This window comes from Sus scrofa, chromosome 13 (genome assembly GCF_054392235.1).
Source record: "Sus scrofa isolate SSC_HxYL_T2T_F1_AM1 chromosome 13, Sscrofa_HxYL_maternal_Yorkshire_Landrace_v2.0, whole genome shotgun sequence".
In the NCBI taxonomy this organism is placed as follows: Eukaryota; Metazoa; Chordata; class Mammalia; order Artiodactyla; family Suidae; genus Sus; species Sus scrofa.
The window spans coordinates 55,330,421-55,350,370 of NC_139395.1; the positions used below are offsets into that span (position 1 = coordinate 55,330,421).

At 40.1% G+C, this 19,950-nt stretch overlaps 1 protein-coding gene across 50 annotated transcripts in view; it reads right to left on the reverse strand.

Annotated features, from left to right (window-relative positions):
• Positions 1–19,950, reverse strand: part of CFAP20DC (CFAP20 domain containing) — a 282,882-nt gene that overhangs the window by 7,843 nt on the left and 255,089 nt on the right. For 45 of the 50 annotated variants that reach the window (XM_084988731.1, XM_084988729.1, XM_084988730.1 and 42 more), the window contains one exon: positions 10,652–10,746. In XM_084988731.1, coding sequence (XP_084844857.1) covers positions 10,652–10,746 — 95 coding nt within the window. Of the gene's footprint in view, positions 1–10,616; positions 10,747–17,531; positions 17,611–19,950 lie in introns of those variants that run through there. The other 5 variants (XR_014823405.1, XR_014823403.1, XR_014823404.1 and 2 more) reach the window with 1 other exon arrangement.

The window sequence follows — 19,950 nt, forward strand, 5'->3', positions numbered from 1 at the left end:
TTTCAGCCATTTTGAGTTTATTTTTGTGCATGGTGTGAGGGTGTGTTCTAGTTTCATTGCTTTGCATGCAGCTGTCCAGGTTTCCCAGCAATGCTTGCTGAATAGACTTTCTTTTTCCCATTTGATGTTCCTGCCTCCCTTGTCAAAGATTAATTGACCATAGGTGTCAGGGTTTATTTCCGGATTCTCTATTCTGTTCCATTGGTCGGTCTGTCTGTTTTGATACCAGTACCACACTGTTTTGATGACTGTGGCTTTGTAGTATTTCTTGAAGTCTGGGAGAGTTATGCCTCCTGCTTGGTTTTTGTTTCTCAGGATTGCTTTGGCGATTCTGGGTATTTGTGCTTCCATATAAATGTTTGGATTGTTTGTTCTAGTTCTGTGAACAATGTCATGGGTAATTTGATAGGGATTGCATTGAATCTGTAGATTGCTTTGGGTAGGATGGCCATTTTCACAATATTGATTTTCCCAATCCAGGAACATGGAATATCTTTCCATTTCTTTACATCTTCTTTGATTTCTTTGATTAAAGTTTTATAGTTCTCGGCATATAGGTCCTTTACCTCTTTGGTCAGGTGTATTCCGAGGTATTTGATTTTGTGAGGTACAATTTTAAAAGGTATCATTTTTTTGTATTCCTTTTCTAATGTTTCATTGCTGGTATACAGAAATGCAACTGACTTCTGAATGTTAATCTTATATCCTGCCACTTTGCTGAATTTATTAATCAGTTCAAGGAGTTTTGGGGTTGAGTCCTTAGGGTTTTCTAGGTATAGTATCATATCATCTGCATACAGTGACAGTTTGATCTCTTCTCTTCCTATATGGATGCCTTTTATTTCTTTTGTTTGTCTAATTGCTGTGGCTAGGACTTCCAGTACTATGTTGAAGAGCAGTGGTGAGAGTGGGCATCCCTGTCTTGTTCCAGATTTGAGTGAGAAGGCTTTCAGTTTTTCCCCACTGAGGATTATATTTGCTGTGGGTTTCTCATAAATGGCTTTGATTATATTCAGGAATGTTCCCTCTATACCCACTTTGGCGAGGGTCTTGATCATGAATGGATGTTGAACTTTGTCAAATGCTTTTTCTGCATCTATTGAGATGATCATATGATTTTTGACCTTTTTTTTTGTTAATGTGGTGTATGATGCTGATTGATTTGCGTATGTTGAACCATCCTTGTGAACCTGGGATGAACCCAACCTGGTCATGGTGTATAATTTTTTTGATATGTTGTTGGATTCGGTTGGCTAAGATTTTGTTGAGAATTTTTGCATCTATATTCATCAATGATATTGGGCGATAGTTTTCTTTTTTGGTGGTATCTCTGTCTGGTTTTGGAATGAGGGTGATGGTGGCCTCATAGAATGTCTTTGGGAGTATTCCTTCTTCTTCAACCTTTTGAAAGAGTTTCAGGAGGATGGGCACCAATTCCTCTTTATATGTTTGATAAAATTCACCTGTGAAGCCATCTGGTCCTGGACTTTTATTTGTAGGGAGTGATTTTATGACCTCTTCAATTTCATTTCTAGTGATCGGTCTGTTCAGTTGGTCTGTTTCTTTTTGATTCAGTTTTGGCAGGCTGTAAGATTCTAGAAAATTGTCCATTTCTTCCAGATTGTCAAACTTGTTGCCATACAGTTGTTCATAGTATTCTCTTATGGTTTTTTGTATTTCTGCTGTATCCGTTGTGATTTCTCCTTTTTCATTTATAATTTTGGTGATTTGGGTTCTTTCTCTCCTCTTTTTACTGAGTCTGGCCAGGGGTTTGTCAATTTTGTTCACCTTTTCAAAGAACCAGCTCTTGGTTTTATTAATTTTCTCTATTGTTTTTTGAGTCTCTATTGTATTGATTTCTTCTTTGATCTTTATAATTTCCTTCCTTCTGCTGACTTTAGGACTTTTTTGTTCTTCTTTTTCTAATTCGTTTAGGTGGAGGGTTAAGTTGTCCATTTGGGATCTTTCTTCTTTTTTGAGAAAGGCCTGGATTGCTATAAATTTCCCTCTGAGCACTGCTTTCGCAGCATCCCATAGATTTTGAGAGGTTGTGTCTTCATTATCATTTGTTTCAAGGTAGCTTTTAATTTCCTTCTTGATTTCCTCATTGACCCATTGGTTTTTTAGTAGCATGTTGTTTAGTCTCCATGGAGTAGGTTTTTTCTCTTTGCTTTTCCCATGGTTGATTTCTAATTTCATGGCATTGTGGTCAGAGAAGATACTTGAGATAATTTCTACGCTCCTAAATTTATTGAGATTCGCTTTGTGTCCCAATATGTGGTCGATTCTTGAGAATGTTCCATGAGCATTTGAGAAGAATGTGTATTCTGCTTTTTTTGGATGTAATGTCCTGAAGATATCAAGTAAGTCTAACTTTTCTATTGTTTCCTTTAGGATCTCTGTTGCTTTATTGGTTTTCTGTCTAGAGGATCTGTCCATTGATGTGAGGGGGGTATTAAGGTCTCCTACTATGATTGTATTCTCATCAATATCTCCCTTTATGTCTGTTAATATTTGTTGTGTGTATCTGGGTGCTCCTATATTTGGGACATATATGTTGACAATAGTAACATCCTCTCCTTGGATGGATCCCTTAATCATTAAATAGTGTCCTTCTTTGTCTTTCTTTATGCCTTTTGTTTTAAAGTCTATTTTGTCTGATATGAGCGTTGCGACTCCTGCTTTTCTGTCATGTCTATTGGCGTGAAATATTTTTCCCCACCCTTTCACTTTCAATCTATATGTATCTTTTGTCCTAAGGTGAGTTTCTTGTAGGCAGCATATTGAAGGTTTTTGCCTTTTTATCCACTCAGCCACTCTGTGTCTTTTGATTGGGGCATTCAGTCCATTGACATTTAAGGTGATAATTGATAGATGATTATTTATTGCCATTTGAACCTCGTGTTCCAGTTGATTCTATGGTTCTCCATTTTTTTTTTTTTTTTGGTTGGATGGTCTCCTGTTATTATCTGCTTGAGTGGTTTTTTTTTTTCATTTTTTGCAAATGCAATATTTGGTTTTGGCTTGTGATTGCCCTGTTTTTTAAGTATGCTAACCCCTTCCCATAAATGTGTGTTTTAGCCTGATGGTCCTGTAAGTTCAAACACTTCATTACTATATTAAAATTAAGAAGAGAGACATACATATAAACAAAAAGGGTTATTTACCTCCTGACATCCCTTGCCCACATTTTATGGTTTTGATGACTCTTTTTTATTTTTTTCTTTTTAATTTTATTTTGTTTGAAGCATGTTCATGATTAAATCTGTATGCTGGCTTATCTGAGTGACTTCTCTCTGATTGCAGTTTCCTCAGTCCTAGTTCTTCCTCTTCTTCTTCTTCTTCTTTTTTTTTTTCTTTTCTTTTTTCTTCCCTTTCCTTCCTTTCTTTTTGGTTTAGAGAAGCCCTTTCAATATTTCCTTTAACCTGGGTTTTGTGTTGCTGTATTCTTTAAGTTTTTGTTTGTTGGAAAAAATTTTTATTTCCCCTTCTATTTTAAATGATATTCTTGCTGGATAGAGTATTCTAGGTTGCATATTTTTTCCTTTTAGCACTTTAAATATCTCTTGCCATTCCCTCCTGGCCTGTAGTGTTTCTGTAGAGAAATCAGCTGATATTCTTATGGGGGTTCCCTTGTAGGTAACATTCTGTTTTTCTCTTGCTGCCTTGAGGATCCTCTCTTTATCACTAACTTTTGCCATTTTTATTATGATGTGTCTTGGTGTGGGTCTGTTTGGGTTCAGTTTGTTTGGGGCCCTCTGTGCTTCTTGTATCTTGAATCCAGTATCCTTTAGATTTGGGAAGTTTCCAGTGATAATTTCTTCAAATATATTTTCCATTCCCTTATCTTTTTCTACTCCTTCTGGAATTCCTATTATGCGTAGATTGGCCCGCTTTATATTATCCCATAGGTCTCTTATATTGCTTTCCAGTTTTTTGATTCGGTTTTCTGTCTGTTGACCAGATTGAGTGATTTCCATTATTCTATCTTCCATATCACTGATTCGTTCTTCTGCATTATTCATTCTGGTTTTTACTGCCCCTAGTTCAGTTTGCATCTCTGCAAATGAATGTTCTAGTTTTTCTTGGCTCCTCCTTATATTTTCTAGTTCCTTTCTGAGGGTATCTGCATTACTGTTCATATCTTCTCTTAATTCCTTCAGTATTTTCACTATTTCTCTTTTGAACTCCAGGTCTGTCAGACTGCAGAGATCTGTTTCATTGTTGACTGTTTTAGGTGAGTTCTCCTGTTGGTTTGACTGGGAGTGGTTTCTCAGCTTCTTCATCTTGCTTGTTGTTTTCTTTCTCCTGAGGGAGTTGTACTCTCCGTGATCGGGCAGTGTTTGCCTTGTCACTGCCGTGGAATATTTCCTGAGGGCTGGCGTTGTTGGTCAATCTTTTTTGAGGCAGTGTGGCTTTTCTGGAGTGTTGATGGGGCTAACAGTGTTTCTTTGAAGCAAAGGAGGACTTCCTGAGGGCAGACAGGACTGAGACGTCCACACCGCGATGGTAGCAGATTTCACTTGGCCATGCAGAGCTTGCTCTGGTGTTTTTAGGCTGTGGGGTTCTTGCAGGGGGTTGGCGGTGTTGGGCAGCTGCTTTTTAGGGGTGCATCACCCCCTGGGGGCTGGAGCAGCTATCTGGGGCACTGAGAACCTGAGAGGCTCTTCCCTAGGGCAGCCCAACTCAGAAGGACAGCCTGAGAATGTAGGCGGATCTTTTCACAGTCTGGCTGAGCTTGTTGCGGCTTTTCTGGGCTGCAGGGGGTCCTGCCTGGGGCTGGCAGTCCTATGCAGCTGGTCCACTAGAGCATCCCCTGGGGGCTTGGGCGGGTAGCAGGGCCGTTGGAAACCGAAGAGGCTCCTCCCCGGGGCAACCCGACTCAGAAAAACCCGTCCGAGAATTAGGCCGATCTATTCACAGCCTGGCTAAGCTTGTTCTAGCTTTTCTAGGCTGCAGGCCTTTTCTCGGGGGCTGGTGCTGTTTGGTGCTGCTCTGCGGAAGTGTAGCCCCTCCAAAGGGCAAGCAGGCCTGTGCAGGGACAGCCCCTGCGGTGGTAGGCTTCAGGCAATTGTTGAGGCCAGCCCTCCTGGATGGCAGGCAGCCCCAGGTCCGTGAGAGCGGAGGGCGTGGCGGGGGTGGGGGGAGGGGATGCACTGGGAAGCAGAGTTTTCAGCTAGCTAGCGGGCCTCTAAGCTTGCTGTGGCGTGGGGGGTATTCTATGGGGACCCACCCCTTCTTCTCTCCCCTCCCCAGCACGGGCGCAGACCAGGCTCTTCTCCCAGGTTCCCTCTGATGTGGCTTTCCCCTTCCCCACTCCTGGAGTATTGCTCCCTTCCTCTGCGACAGCTTTGTTTTCTAGTCTCCCAGGCAGTCTCTGCCCCGTCAACTGGCTTCTAGACCTCCCAAGCAGTTTCCGCTCTGCCCCGCCCCCCTAGCCCGGGGACTAATCTCTGGAGCCTAGGTCTCGGTGCCCAGCCCCCACCCGGCGTCCCCCGGCCCCCTCTCGGGGACTAACCTTCGGAGGCGAGGTCTCGGTGCCCAGCCCCCCTCCCAGGCGTCCCCCGGCCCTTTCTCAGGGATTAACCTTCGGAGGCGAGGTCTCGGTGTTCAGCCCCCACCCAGGCGTCCCCCGGCCCCCTCTCGGGGACTAACCTTCAGAGGGGAGGTCTCGGTGCCCAGCCCCCACCCAGGCGTCTCAATTTTTGGTGACTCTGCCCGTAGTTCAGATGGTCCGTTGGGTTCTTGATCGGCTTTTCCGTACTCCAATTTACTGCTACACTCTTCTCTGCATCTGGAGATTCCTCCGGTTCGTTTGATCTTTCGCCCGGTAGGTGACTTTCCAGGGTGCGGGATCCCTTTCTCCTCGCAGTTCCCTTTCGGGAGCCCCCGTCTCGCTCGGATTCGCCTTCTCTCACTCTCCTCTTTTCTCCCGTTCTGCCCAATAATGTCACGAATTTCTTGCCATTATTGGAGTTTAGGTTCCTCTGCCAGCGATTGGTTGCTGTTCTGTGCGAGTCATTTATTCTGTAGATGTGCTTTTTTTGTTGTGTTTGTGGGAGAGGGCGAGCGTGTCTTCCTACTCCTCCGCCATCTTGTCCTCTCCCCGACTCGGCAGTTGCTTTATTAATGCTGGCTTCTATCACTATTTTCATCACTGGTATTACTTTCTGGGGTGAAGTTCTCTCTTGCATTTTAAATAAATCTTAAAGATATAAGGAAGATCCAAAGAGCGGACAAATCCTCCTCCTGTGTCCCAGGGGCAGACGATGCCCTCATTCCACTCATCAAACATTTTAAGTGTGTTTACAATGTCTCAGGTGCCATGTCAAGCACTATGGGTACCATGGTTGTTCGATGAAGCATAATGTCTGATGAGATAACAATAAAACTGATTTTGGAAGACCAGTTTTATACTCCGAGTATTAGATAAATGTCATGCAATTGCGTGGTGGGAAATAGGACTGTGAAAGGATTCCTCTGTTGGAGCCAGGTTCCCCTCTAATTAACTGTGAGGAGTCATGAGATTTCTACAAAATTCTTTTATTTTCTTGTAACTCCCCCTTTTATTTTTGGCCACACCACAGCGTATGGGAGTTCCTGGGCCTAAGATCAAAACTGAGCCACAGCAGTGACAATGCCGAATCCTTAACCATTAGGCCACCAGAGAACTCCCTCTATAAATTCTTTCATAGTAATTTCGATATTACATCTATATAATAAGCATCCACTGCTTATTTATGTCTCGTGGGAGAATAATCAATGTTCATAAAGGAATATCTTCTGTGGCTTTGCTGTACAAAAGATATAAGAACGTTATTTTTATGAGACTCTGGTAACTCCAAAAGCCCATCTTACTGCCTTTCTTACTAAAAATCCATGCAAATTGCAAGAGGTATACAGGCCTGAAGAGTCATTATTATTCCATTTTGGAGATGGTAAGTATGAATAATTTAAGGGTCATATCTGTAAAGGAACAAATGTCAAAAAGAAATTGATAACTATTCTTCGAGCAAAGTCTGGTTCATTTTTAAAAGGTCAGTTTGGTAGTTTTCTTGAGTAAGTTCTGAAATCTTAACTTCTCATTTTTACATTTCACATGAGCTCCAGGAAAACACATTTTTAATAAGTGTTAAGGGCACCCGTGCCCATGGTAATTGATATCTGGTAAGTATATTATGGCCCAGGAGGAACTACAGAGAGCTGCCCATTTCTCCATCCAGTCAATGACATGGAGTACAGTGCTGCTCCTGCTGGCTGGTCAGCTCTGCTGGGAGCTGGACTGTTCACTTCAAGGTGGCATTTACACACAAGACTTTCTGACCCAGCAGAAACTGGCTGTTACACAAATTTATACTGAATAAAGTAGGGATTCAAGGGATAGGTATAAAGCATGCATTTACTTTTGTATGGCCTGGGACAAGTTTTCTAGAGTTCTGTATTGGTCAGGCCATCTTTCCCTGCTGTTAAAATACACTTATGCCTCTAGCTGCATGGATGCATCTCGGCCTCTCCATCTTAGATGGAGATGTGCTGGTTCATTGCCTCACCTCCCTGCTCTATGTCCTAGTGTCCATGTGCAAAATGGGGGTGATAATAGCACCTACATCTCAGTAGGCTATTCTGAGAATTAACGTGCCCATATAGGCTTGGTTTTACAGTAAGATGATACAAGTGATACAATAACTATTATTATTTTTATCCTACAAGTCTGAAGCTAGAAAAGCCTCTTTTCCTCTGAACCAGCCTTTGAAACCACCTTCACATCCTAGTGCTATGGTTCTGCAGAAAGGCGCTGATGTGGAGGAAGTCTGGGTCCTAATTCTAACTCTGGCACTGATTGAGTCAGGTCAAATTTAGGGCAGTGGACTACACCAAGGTTTTTAATTTGCCTTGCTTTAGGCTTGGTCAACATGGGTACTACACTCCTCAGCCACTCACTCCCTGGAAGGAAGTGTGGCCACTGGGCATTTCTGACAAGCCTGGGTGGGAAGGAGAGACAAGTCCAGGGTTGAAACATGTGACTAGAGATTTTTATTTTTTTCCTTAAAGGACTTAGCTACTTAGACCCTGAGATATTTTCTTTTTTTTCCTTCTGTAGATCAGGAACTCTAAACAGAAAAGTAATTTTTAAATTCGTGTTTTATATATAGATTTTTTATTAGATATTTTATTTACTTGGTTCAAAGACAAAAACAAACAAACAATAAATAAAACCAGTGGTTGGGCCCTGGGGCCAGGCTGCTTGGATTTAAATCCCAGCTCTGCCAATGGGAAGTTATTCGAAAGCTCAGTTGACCTTTGGAAAGTTATTCAGCTGCAAAAAATAACAACTACAGGGAGTTCCCTTGTGGCATAGAGGGTTAAGTATCTGGTGTTGTCACTGCAGCAGCCCCAGTCACTGCTGTGGTGCAGGTTCGATTCCTAGTCTGGCAACTTCATGTGACACAGGAGCAGCCAAAAAAACAAAACAAAACAAAACAAAAAACAAACAAACAAAAAACCCCCCACAACTACCTATACAAAATTAGTATCTTCCTTGTGATACTCTGTAAGGATTAAATGTAACCACTGAGTATAATGTCTGGGATGCAGTAGGTGCTGAGTTAACCGTACTGTGTAACAGAAACCCAGGAAGAGTTTTTCCCAGACTGCCCACAACCATGCCGCCCTTCTCCTTCTGACCATATACACTGGATATTTTAATCTGCTATTTTTCTTTGACAAACACTTTATCATATATTAACACTAGCTTGGTATATTGGTAAGCATGTTGTCTAAAATTAAGCCAATGACATGTAAAGATTAACCAAATAGGAAACACTACTTTTTGATGGTCTTAATTAGCTACAAATTACCCAAGCCTCTCAGAAAATGGAAAGGGATAGCACTCGAAGATCTAGGGTGACAGGGAGAAGGATTGCCAGATCTAGTTAAAACTGATTGGAACATTTCCACAGTCCTGAGTTAAATTTGTTAACTTGCCCTCAATGCAAGTTCTGTTTACCTTCAACATAATTGAGCTCCTGCTGTCAAAACATTGCTCTGTGATGATGACTTTTGACTTTTTTTTTTTTTTTTTTTTGGTCTTTTTAGGGCTGCATCCATGGCATATGGAAGTTCCCAGGCTAGGGGTTGAATCAGAGCTGCAGCCGCTGGCCCACACCACAGCCACAGCAACACCAGATCCAAGCTGCGTCTGTGACCTACATCACAGCTCACGGCAACACCAGATCCTTAACCCACTGAGTGAAGCCAGGGTTTGAATCCATGTCCCCATGGATACTAGTCAGGTTCATTACCACTGAGTCACGATGGGAACTCTGTGATGGTGACTTTGAGGCATCCTTTTAGCTACACATCACTACTATAGATCTTGGGTGCCTCTGCTTAAGAACTACACTCTCAGTTCCTGTGGCTTATTTAGGACACTTAACGTAACATATTATTTGTTCCCTCATAGCAAGGTCTCCTTTTCACTGCGAAGATCATATTTTTCTGTCTTAAGTAATTATAAATGTACACCTCTAAAAAGATTCTCAATTTGAGGGGCACAAGCTATTTTAGATAGTAAATCACAGCGACATCTCCATCCCTTGAGCGGCCAAAATGTACAACTCAGATGTATGAGCGCTCAGTCTGAATTCTCTGTACCTGAAGAAAAATGGGATGTTCCACTTTCTCCCTGGGGCAGTTAGGGAAAAAAAACCTGGCACCTTTGTTGGAGACATTTATCCGGTTTCAGTTGCTTTTTTTTTTTTTTTTTAACTTTATAGATATAGAGCTTCCATCTTCACAATCCAACTTGGAAAACTCTCTCGGGGAGTCCCACTCTGAAGCTGTCTGTCACTCCAGTTACCCATTTTAGATCCCCTTCTACTCCCATCTCAACCCTTCTGTTTCCACCAAAGATTCTTCTCTGTTCCTCTCCTACACACTCCTGATAGACACCTTCACTGTTCACAGTCAGAAACTAATGGGGCATTTCTACAGCTCTCACCAGCAAGGAGAACCCCAGGCAAATTTTCATTCCTGCTCCCTTCCAATTTTTCCATTACTAGTATAACTTAATGCAGCTCCGTTCCAGTCTTTGCTTTAATGAAAAGGCTGTATTGTCTGTATTAATGAAAACATGGGTCTCGGTGATGCTGGAGTATTGGGTTTGCTTTGTAATAATACTAACAGCTGGTATTTGGGAGGTGCTATTCCAAGTATTTCATATATAGTACATCTTACCAAATCTTCATGAAAAACTTGCAGGTAGGCACCATCTATTATTAGTCTTACTTTATAAACCCAAAATTCATAAAAGGCATATAGAAGGAGTTGCCAGAATTCAGATGAAGGTCGACTTGACACCAAAGCCTTGCTTTTACACCTTAGACTATATTTTGCCCTGGGATTAACCTTCTGGAGAACAATGACAATTTCTCTCTTAAATTCCTTTTAGTTGTAAAGAATCCTATAAAATGAGGCACAGATGATCTCATTTTGACTATCGGAGCCTAAGCAATTGGCATTTAATAAAAACATTGGCATCTCAAATTAACTGATTTTCTCTATTTATAGTTAATGATTTTTAATTTATTTTTATTTTCTCTATTTATAGTTAATGATTTTTATTTATGCATGGCATTTTTCATATTCCCACCTTGAGCACTCAAGCTTCCAGAAGAATCCTGATGCTGCTCTGCTGGCTGGTGACTGGGAGGAACAATTGGTGGGCTCAGCATATTTAACCAGTCCCTAAAAAGAAAAGAAGAAAAATATGTCTGTAATTTCAATATAGATTTTACCTTTCCCCTGAATTTTTAACTCCCTCAGGCTTCCACAAAGAAATATTTTTCCTCCTTTATGTTTCAGAAAATAAGGTATCGAGGAAGTAATATTCAGTTCTATAAATCTATAAACACAGAGTCAACTACTTAACTAACTAGTTGTTCAGTAAATACATCAACTGAATGATGACTATTCTTCTCAAAAGTTTATTACTGTTGATATTTCAACTATAAGCACAGCTCCTCTCACCTAAGAAATTTATTTCAACAACTCAGAAGAAATGCAACAGAGACATAGCTCCTTAGGACCTTTGGGTAAGAAGGCCTGACAAAGTCACATGTCGTGGATGACAAGACTCCATTTCATGATTCAGAACAGAAGTTAGTCTTGGAGCTGTCACGGACTACGATGGTGGGAGCTGGTATGTATTAACTCAGGGCTTTAGAGCAGGAGAGGGCAAAAGAAGGGAGAGTGAGGGCCTCTGGAACCCCGAGTGACTCAATATTTCAGTTCTCCTGGTACAAATGGGGGCAAATCACTCCAGAAAGCCTCCCCTACACTCCCAGTCCCTCTGCCTCTAACTGCCAACTTCATTTCCCAATCTTTTCCCTTCTTTCCATTCTTTTTCTGTTTCCCAGCTCCCTCTAGCAGATACCTGGGTGGGTGTGATGCAAGTCAGTGACATCCAGGAGGCCTGAGTCACTGTGTTTTCTACTTCAAATCCTTCTCATCTGCAAACTTGCTACCGAGCTTCTCCAGGGGAACACAGCAGGCAGGGGAATGCGAAAGATTTTCCAAAGTGAATCTATTTCTTGCATTGTTATTAGCACCCTGTATCACTGACCTTATTCTTCTCAATAGGAACATGTCCTCATGGCCAAAAAATTTCTTCCTAAATTTCTGTATTTCCTGCTGTCTTTTATTTACAATGGGAGACAGACTTGACCAGTAACTAAGAGCATCGGTTTTTCTGGTCAATCCTGGCTCCATGCTTCTTAATGTAAGAACTTGGGCAAGTCACTTACAACATTGCTAAGCCTTATCTATAAAAAGATGATAGTAACAGTACTCCATAGTTTGTTGTTAAGATCAAATGAAAAACATGAATGAAAAGCATTTGGCATGGACCTGGGTACAGAGCTGCACTCAAAAAATTTTAGCTATGGCCACTATCACCCTCATTATCAATGAAGATAACAGTATGGCTTTAGCTACAATGATAAACCAAGGTAGGAATTGGATTCTGTTGGAATTAAACCAGGAAAGGATTGTAGAATGATCACAAGTCTGGGAGTTCCCGTTGTGGCTCAGTGGTTAGCGAATCTGACTAGGAACCATGAGGTTGCAAGTTCGATCCCTGGCCTTGCTCAGTGGGTTAAGGATCTGGTGATGCCGTGAGCTGTGCTGTAGGTCGCAGACGTGGCTCGGATCCTGTGTCGCTGTGGCTGTGGTGTAGGCTGGTGGCGACAGCTCCGATTAGACCCCTAGCCTGGGAACCTCCATATGCCATGGGTGTGGCCCTAAAAAGACAAACAAAAACAAAAACAACCCCCCCCAAAACAAGTCTATACAGTAGAGGTTTTCTTTGCAAGCCATTTGCTTTTCCTGTATAAAAAGTACGTTAATGTAAAAATTACTCAATTCCTATTTGTATTATTTTAAGATACTTTCATTCACTGCTCACTTTAGCTATCACTAGATTATGGCTAGTGAAATAAGCAAGGTGAGCTTGCTGTGTAACTGAATTTCATAATAACACATTAAGGACATCAGAAAGGATCTGTCACAGACTGCCAAGCTAATGGGGCATTTTCTGATAAGCACCTTTTATTTAGCCCATTTAATTACAGTAGACCAAAAAATTCCTACATTATAGAAAATTACAAAGTCACATACAAATTACCAGCCCAGTGACCTCATTACTCTGTAAGAGTGATGGAGAACAAGGATGAACAGGAGAAAAATAATGTTATCACATGCTGACACTCTCAGTGACAAATTATAAACTCTACACAATAGCAGTAGTAGCTTCTACTTGTAGTCCATGGATGTGTAGAAAAATATAGGTGTTATGAAAGGTAAGATATTACCTTAGGCCAATGATCTGGAATGTATTTTTTTTTTTTCTCAGCAGTAGCTATGGGAAGTACAGAGGTTTTTTCGTTTGTTTTTTCAGATTGTAATTTCAGATTGTAGAAAAATTTTTAAGAAAGTACAAAAAAACTCCTATATATCCTTCACCTTGATTCCCCAATTTAAACATTTTATCTCATTTGCTACCTATCTATAATCTAGCAAGCTAGCTATATCATAATCTATCTAAACAGGGGTTGGCAAGGTATGCTCATGGGCCAAGTCTGGCCCACTGCCCGTTTTGGTAGGGTCTGCAAAACAAAAATAGTTTTTATATATTTAATGGTTGAAAAAATTAAAACAATAAAGTTTATATATTTTATTTAATTTTAAAGTAAATGAAATTAATTTTTTTTTTTTTTTTTTGCTTTTTAGGGCCTTACCTGCGACATATGGAGGTTCCCAGGCTAGGGGTCGAATTGGAGCTGTAGCTTCTGGCCTATACCACAGTCATAGCAACTTGGGATCCAAGCCATGTCTGCGACCTATACCACAGCTCATGGCAACGCCAGATCCTTAACCCACTGAGTGAGGCCAAGGATCAAACCTGCGTCCTCATGGACGCTTGTGAGATTCGTTTCTGCTGAGCCACGACAGGAACTCCCCCAAAATAGTAATGTTTATAAATTATAAAAAAATCATACTTCAGTGTCCATAAATAAAGCTTTATTAGAATCTAGCCATATTCACTTGGTTATGTATTGTCTGTAATGACAGAGTTAAATATTTGTTACATGGCCTTGTACAGAGAAAGTTTGATGGACCCTGATCTATAACCATGAGCTGGTATTGATTTCTCTAATACTAATACAATACCACAGAGTCATTTTCATCTTTTCCCATATTTGTAACTCCCTCCCAATGCTGAGGAACCTGACTCCCATTAGCCTCAGTATATTTACTTATTTTCTGAAGTACAGAACACACCAAAAGTAGTTTCAGAACTGCTAAGCAAACAAAACAGAATAACAAATAAAACATCTCAAACCTACTTTCCAGGATTCTCTGTTTATGGCTCTTTCTATCTTTAATCAAAATACCATGTTCAAAATTTACTTAAGCTAGTTCTTTTCCCCAAATCTTCAGTGTGGTTATATTATTCATTTGAAATACCGTTAGCATCATCTGCTTCTGTTGGTATTACATTTTAGTTTTTCTTCTCCATTCTTGATTTGTATTACTTTTGTTATTATGTGTACACAAAATATTAACAGTCTAAAAGTCAAAATTACATAGAAAGGCATATTCAGGTAAGAGTTAGATTTCCCTCATTCCTTCTGATCTGTTTCCACTCCTGCATCACTTCAACACCATCCCCACTCACTCCTCCAGAGGTAATCAATTGCATTAGTTCTGGTGTCTCTTTTCTATGTTTCTTTTTTGTAAAAACTCAGCAGATACACATCTATGTTTTCATTCCTCTTCTTTCAAATGCAAAAGGAAGCATACTATAATTACTCTTTTTCAGTTTTTTTTTTTCAAGTTAAAATATATCCTGGAAATCACTCATACCAGTTTGAAGAGAGCTTCCTCATACTTTTTTATAGTCAGACAGTACTCCACCATGTGAATGTATGTTTATTTCACCACTCACTTATGCTCGGGCAAGTTTTCAATATTTTGCAATCATTGAAATTAATGTTACAATGAATAACTTGGGGCATATCTATTTTTGTATATTTGGAGATGTATCTTCAAGGGAAAATTCTTGGAAGTGGGATTCCTGGAAAAAAAGGTAAATGTATACTTGGTTTTGTTAGATACTGACACATTGTCTTCACAAGGGCTGTACCCATTAGCATTTCCACCAGCAATGTCTGAGAGTGCTCGTTTCCCTACAGACACTTCACAACACTATGTTGTCCAGTTTTTAATGTTTTCCAATCTGAGAGATGAGAACTTATATCTTAAAGTAGTTTTGATTTCCATTTTTTGGGTATTTGTTCTCATTGTGAACATTATGAGTGGAGTTGACTCTTCACATGGGAAAGGCCACATATGTCATATATATGTGCACATACATGTATCATGTGTGTTTTATATCTGTACCTTTTTTCTTGTCTGTTCTTGTCTTTTGCCCCTTTACTATCATTTTTTGTCTCTTCCCTTCATTTTGTCATCTGTGCTTGTTTATGATTTTTTTTCCACACAAAAGGTTTTTATTTTTCTATAGTTGAATATATCAATCTTTTCTTTTATTGCCACTGTATTTTGAATCATAGTAAGGAAGTTTCTCTGTACAATCAGGTTCTGTAGAAATTCATGCATGTGTTCTTCCAGTTACTTGCATGGTTTCATTTTTCTGGAGTTTATTCTGGTATATGGTGGGAGCTTATTCTGGTATAAGATGCATCTAATTTCATCTTCTAAAAATAACTGCAGGATTCTTTTTCTAAATGATTTTTTTTTGGGGGGGGTGCACCCATGGCGTGTGTAAGTTCCCAGGCTAGAGGTCGAACTGGAGCTGCAGCTGCTGGCCTATACCAAAGCCAGAGCAACGTCAGATCCAAGCTGCATCTGTGACCTACACCACAGCTCATGGCAACGCTGGATTCTTAACCCACTGAGGAGGGCCAGGGATTGAACCTGCGTCCTCACAAATACTAGTCAGGTTCGTTATCACACAGCCACAATGAGAACTCCCACAATGATGTTATTTTAAGTTAAGATTTAGAGATTTTATTCAATCAAGAAATTTTAAACAAAACAACTCACTTTTATGCTATAAATAAAAGGGTTTCATGTTAATAAAATATGAAAAATGTTTAGTTAAAGTCAACAAGCAGTTTTCCTTGCAGGACTTTTGAGAGCCTCTAACACACAGTGAATCTCCTGGGAGGAGGGCAGAATATGAAGACTGCCTACCTCAATGCATCTGCAACTGTTCCATCTTTTTGGATCATGAGTCCACAGATTACATCTTGAGAAGAGATGCTTCAGGTTACACCACTTTCCTACCCTGATGACACTTTTTGTTTTTGATTTTTAAATTTTTATTTTATTTTTATTGAATTAGAGTTGATTTATAATACTGTGTTAATTTAAGGTGTATAGACAAGTGATTCAGTTATACATTTTTTCCAATTATTTTCCATTATAGGCTATTATAAGATATTGGATGTAGTTCCCTTGCTATGCAGTAAGTCACTGTTGCTTATCTATTTTATGTACAGGTGTTTGTAACTGTTAATACCATACTCCTCAAATTTATACCTCCTCCTTTCTCTTTCCCCTTTGGTAACCATAAATTAGTTTTCTATATCTGTGAGACTGTTTCTGTTTTTTTTTTTTTCCCCAGCCGCATCCACGGCATATGGAAGTTCCTAGGCCAGGGATAGAATTCAAGCTGCAGCTGGGACTTATGCAACAAGTGTGACAATGCCGGATCTTTAACCCACTTCGCTGAGCAGGGAATGAGACCCATGCCTCCGCAGCAACCTGAGTTGCTGTAGTCAGATCCTTAATCCACTGTGCCACAGTGAGAACTCCTGCCTCTGTTTTGTTTGTAGAGTCTTTGGCATTACTTTAAGGATTCCACATATAGGTGATATACAAAATTCATCTTTCTCTTGTTCATTTTGCTTTTATTTTACTTCATATGCATTTAATAATTTCACTTTTTTCAAGAGCAAAAGTTTTTTGGGTAACCTGTGAATAAGCAGAAATGTGTAGTCTAGCGTCTGCATCTTACATGTTTCCACTTTTATATATGATATTTAATACTAAGCCACTGTTCTGACCCTTGAGCAACTAATTTAAACCTCCATTCCTTCCTAACATAGGCAGCAAACAACTAGAGAAGGAATAGTGGCAGCTCAGGCTCCCTCACACATGTCAAGCCTTAGTCCTTACCTGCTTCTCACCCCAGCTTCCTGTGCCCTGGAACCTGCTCTTGCTCTTTGTCCTCCCATTTCCATATCTGCCCTGTCCTTCTGACTTATGGTCTGTTTTGTTTGGTTTCCTCAGTTCTGACTATAATCTTTTTCTCCCAAGGACTGATTCTATCTATCTGTCATAAAAACCTCCTGGTAACTGGTGGATAAGCATCCTTTTCAGTCAGGCTTGCTCCCTGAGCAGGAGCAGGTGCTGCTTCCTCTTCCTTCCTCTCGTGAACCCAGGCAGGCCTCTTATCCCTGCCTCTCCTCTTGAAACTGAACAGAAAGGACTTGCAGGCATACCTATACATGTTGAGTACTGTCACCAGAGAGAGTGTTTAAGAGTCAAAACAATGAATTCACTTTAAATATCACATAACAAATATGGTGCAGGTGAAGAAGAAATACCATTTTGTGAATCTTCACAGTGGATACATTTATCACTGAAATCTCGCCCTCCCCCCCTCCAGAAAAAAAAAAAAAAACCCACCACAATCTTTTCATTCACCTTGCACGCTAGATTTTTTAAAGTTTTGGCACTGAGCATTAACTGAGTCAGAGCTAACAGATGTTTTTGTAAGTGAGGATAATGTCCTCACTTAGGATAGACTAAGTTTCAGTTCCTTCATTTAAAAACAAGATTTTGTTTACAAGAGAGTTTTACACACATTTATTTCATTCATGTATGTCTTACAAATATATATGTGTGTGCAAACATACCCATATATATACATAAATACGTACATGATATGAGAGCAACAGCTAGCTTGATCACCCTTCCACATATACTGCAACCATTTACTGAACTGCTGTATGTCAGACCCTGGAAATCAGATGGAAGAAACATTCTAATCAACAGAAAATGACACGGGCTGCTGTGCGCTGGTTAGCTTATTTGTTTGTTCTCTTCAAGGAATTCCTTGTATGGAAACTGTCTACAATCTTGTATGCATAAATATTTATTTGGGGGGAGTAATTATTTGAGAAATATAAAACATATTAGATATAATTACTCTATGTATTTGTGTGTATATATATCACAGAGCTATCATAAAGCTCTGGGTCAGAGGAGCTGGCCAATGTGAAATACTTACACAAGAGAGCTTATATAAGGAATTCAGCAATCTGCAGCAATTTCTTTTTCTGCCTTTTCTAGGGTCACTCCCACGGCATATGGAGGTTGCCAGGCTAGGGGTCTAATCCAAGTTGTAGCCAACGGCCTACGCTAGAGCCACAGCAACGCAGGATCCGAGCCTCATCTTCAACCTACACCACAGCTCATGGCAACACCGGATCCTTAACCCACTGAGCAAGACCAGGGATTGAACCCGCAACCTCATGGTTCCTAGTCAGATTCCTTAACCACTGAGCCATGACAGGAACTCCTCCTTAAACTTCTTTTATATATTTATCATACCTATTTCCTTATAAAGTTCTTCAGTTGTCTGAACTAAGAAAAAAAAATCACCTTTTTTAATACTAAATAATCCTAAGTAAATTAAACTTATAAAACACTGTTTACCCAAAAGTATTATAAATGTTCTACAACTATACAGAAATTTAGCAAGTTTTCAACTTACCACAAATCTAAATGGATTTCCTCAATTGCACGTCTCTGAGTTCTAAAATTACAAATTTAAAAGGCCCAAATCTCTCCTATGTTACAACGTCATAAAATATCATATTGCACAAATTCCTTCTTAAAAGACACAAAAAAATGTGCCACACTTAATTCTAAATCTTCCTCTGGTCAGAAGACACCCACGCATAATTACATCTTCATTTGTTTGATCACTGGATGAATGTAGTCTTCCCTGTCTGACTCTACCTTGCACCTAGCAGAATGTCTGGCAAAGAACAGGCACTTCCTCGGTATTTACTGAATGCATGAGTATTAAAAGAGTCTGTTAGAATAATGAGAGCTACTCAGTGCTGAAACTTTCATAACAGTAAATAATGCTGCTGCTGCAACTCACTCTTGCATATGCCTTGATCTTATTCTTTCTTTACCTGCTAGGAGCATGCTATTGTTTTCTCATCATGTGCTCGGTACATATACAGGTCAGCCTGGGGACACATGCCTGCCTCTTTATAGCCAAGACAGAAAAATTTAATTTTCTGCCTCAGAAGGCAGAATGGTGGTTCAGAAATATGTTTACTAGTTTAAAACACTAAGGAAATAAATGTTTCTTTTTTAAAAAATTTAAACCTATACAAAGAGCTCTTGATAGCTTTCCTTCATAAGATTTATCATTCATTTGAGGCAAGAAGCTCAAACAATAAGCTGAACATGAACTATATGTTGGGAACTCTTCTGCATGTTGCTTAACATGGACTGGAATAAGTATTAAGATGCTAGTGTTTAATATTGGTTAGTTTCCATAGGAGGTCTCTAGCCAGATTCTCAACATTCTGGTTCTGAAGGCTTTCTACAATGTGCCCACCAAGTGGTTATCATCAGTAACTTGTGGACTTACTACTTTCAAAGACGATAATTCACCTTCAAAACTCTGCATAGTCTGATCCTTACTATCTCTGCAACATATTTTTTGCCTTTCCCTCCCTGTTACTGCCATTCCAGGCTTCAGAGGAAGAGCCATATCCTTAGTCTCTTTTCCCATAATAGCCTAGTGCTTATAGACTGAATGTTTATATCACCCCTGACATTCGTATGATGAAATCTAACCCCCGATGTGATGGTGTCTGGGGATAGGGCTTTTGGGAGGTGCTTAGGTCGTGAGGGTGGAGTCCTCACGAATGGGATGAGTGCCTTTATAAAAGAGGGCCCAGAGAGTTCCCTTGCCTCTTCTGCCATATGAGGTCACAGTGAGAAGACACCTCTTTATTAAGCAGGAAGAGGGCTTTCACCAGACACCAAATCTGCCATACTTTGCTCTTAGACATCTCTGCCTCCAGAACTGTGAGAAAGAAATTCCTATTGTTCAAAAGCCACTAATCTATGGTATACTACAGCATCCCAAATGGACTAAGGCACCTTATTTATTTTATCTTTCAGCTCAAATTTTATTTCGGAGAAGCTGTGTCCAAGTTCTAAGTGTATAGCAAGTTTATTAACAGTCAATGTCCCAGCAGGAAACACTTGGCATACTCAAATTGGGATGAATTGAGGCAGGCTTAAGAAAGGACTCCTTACAGAGGTATG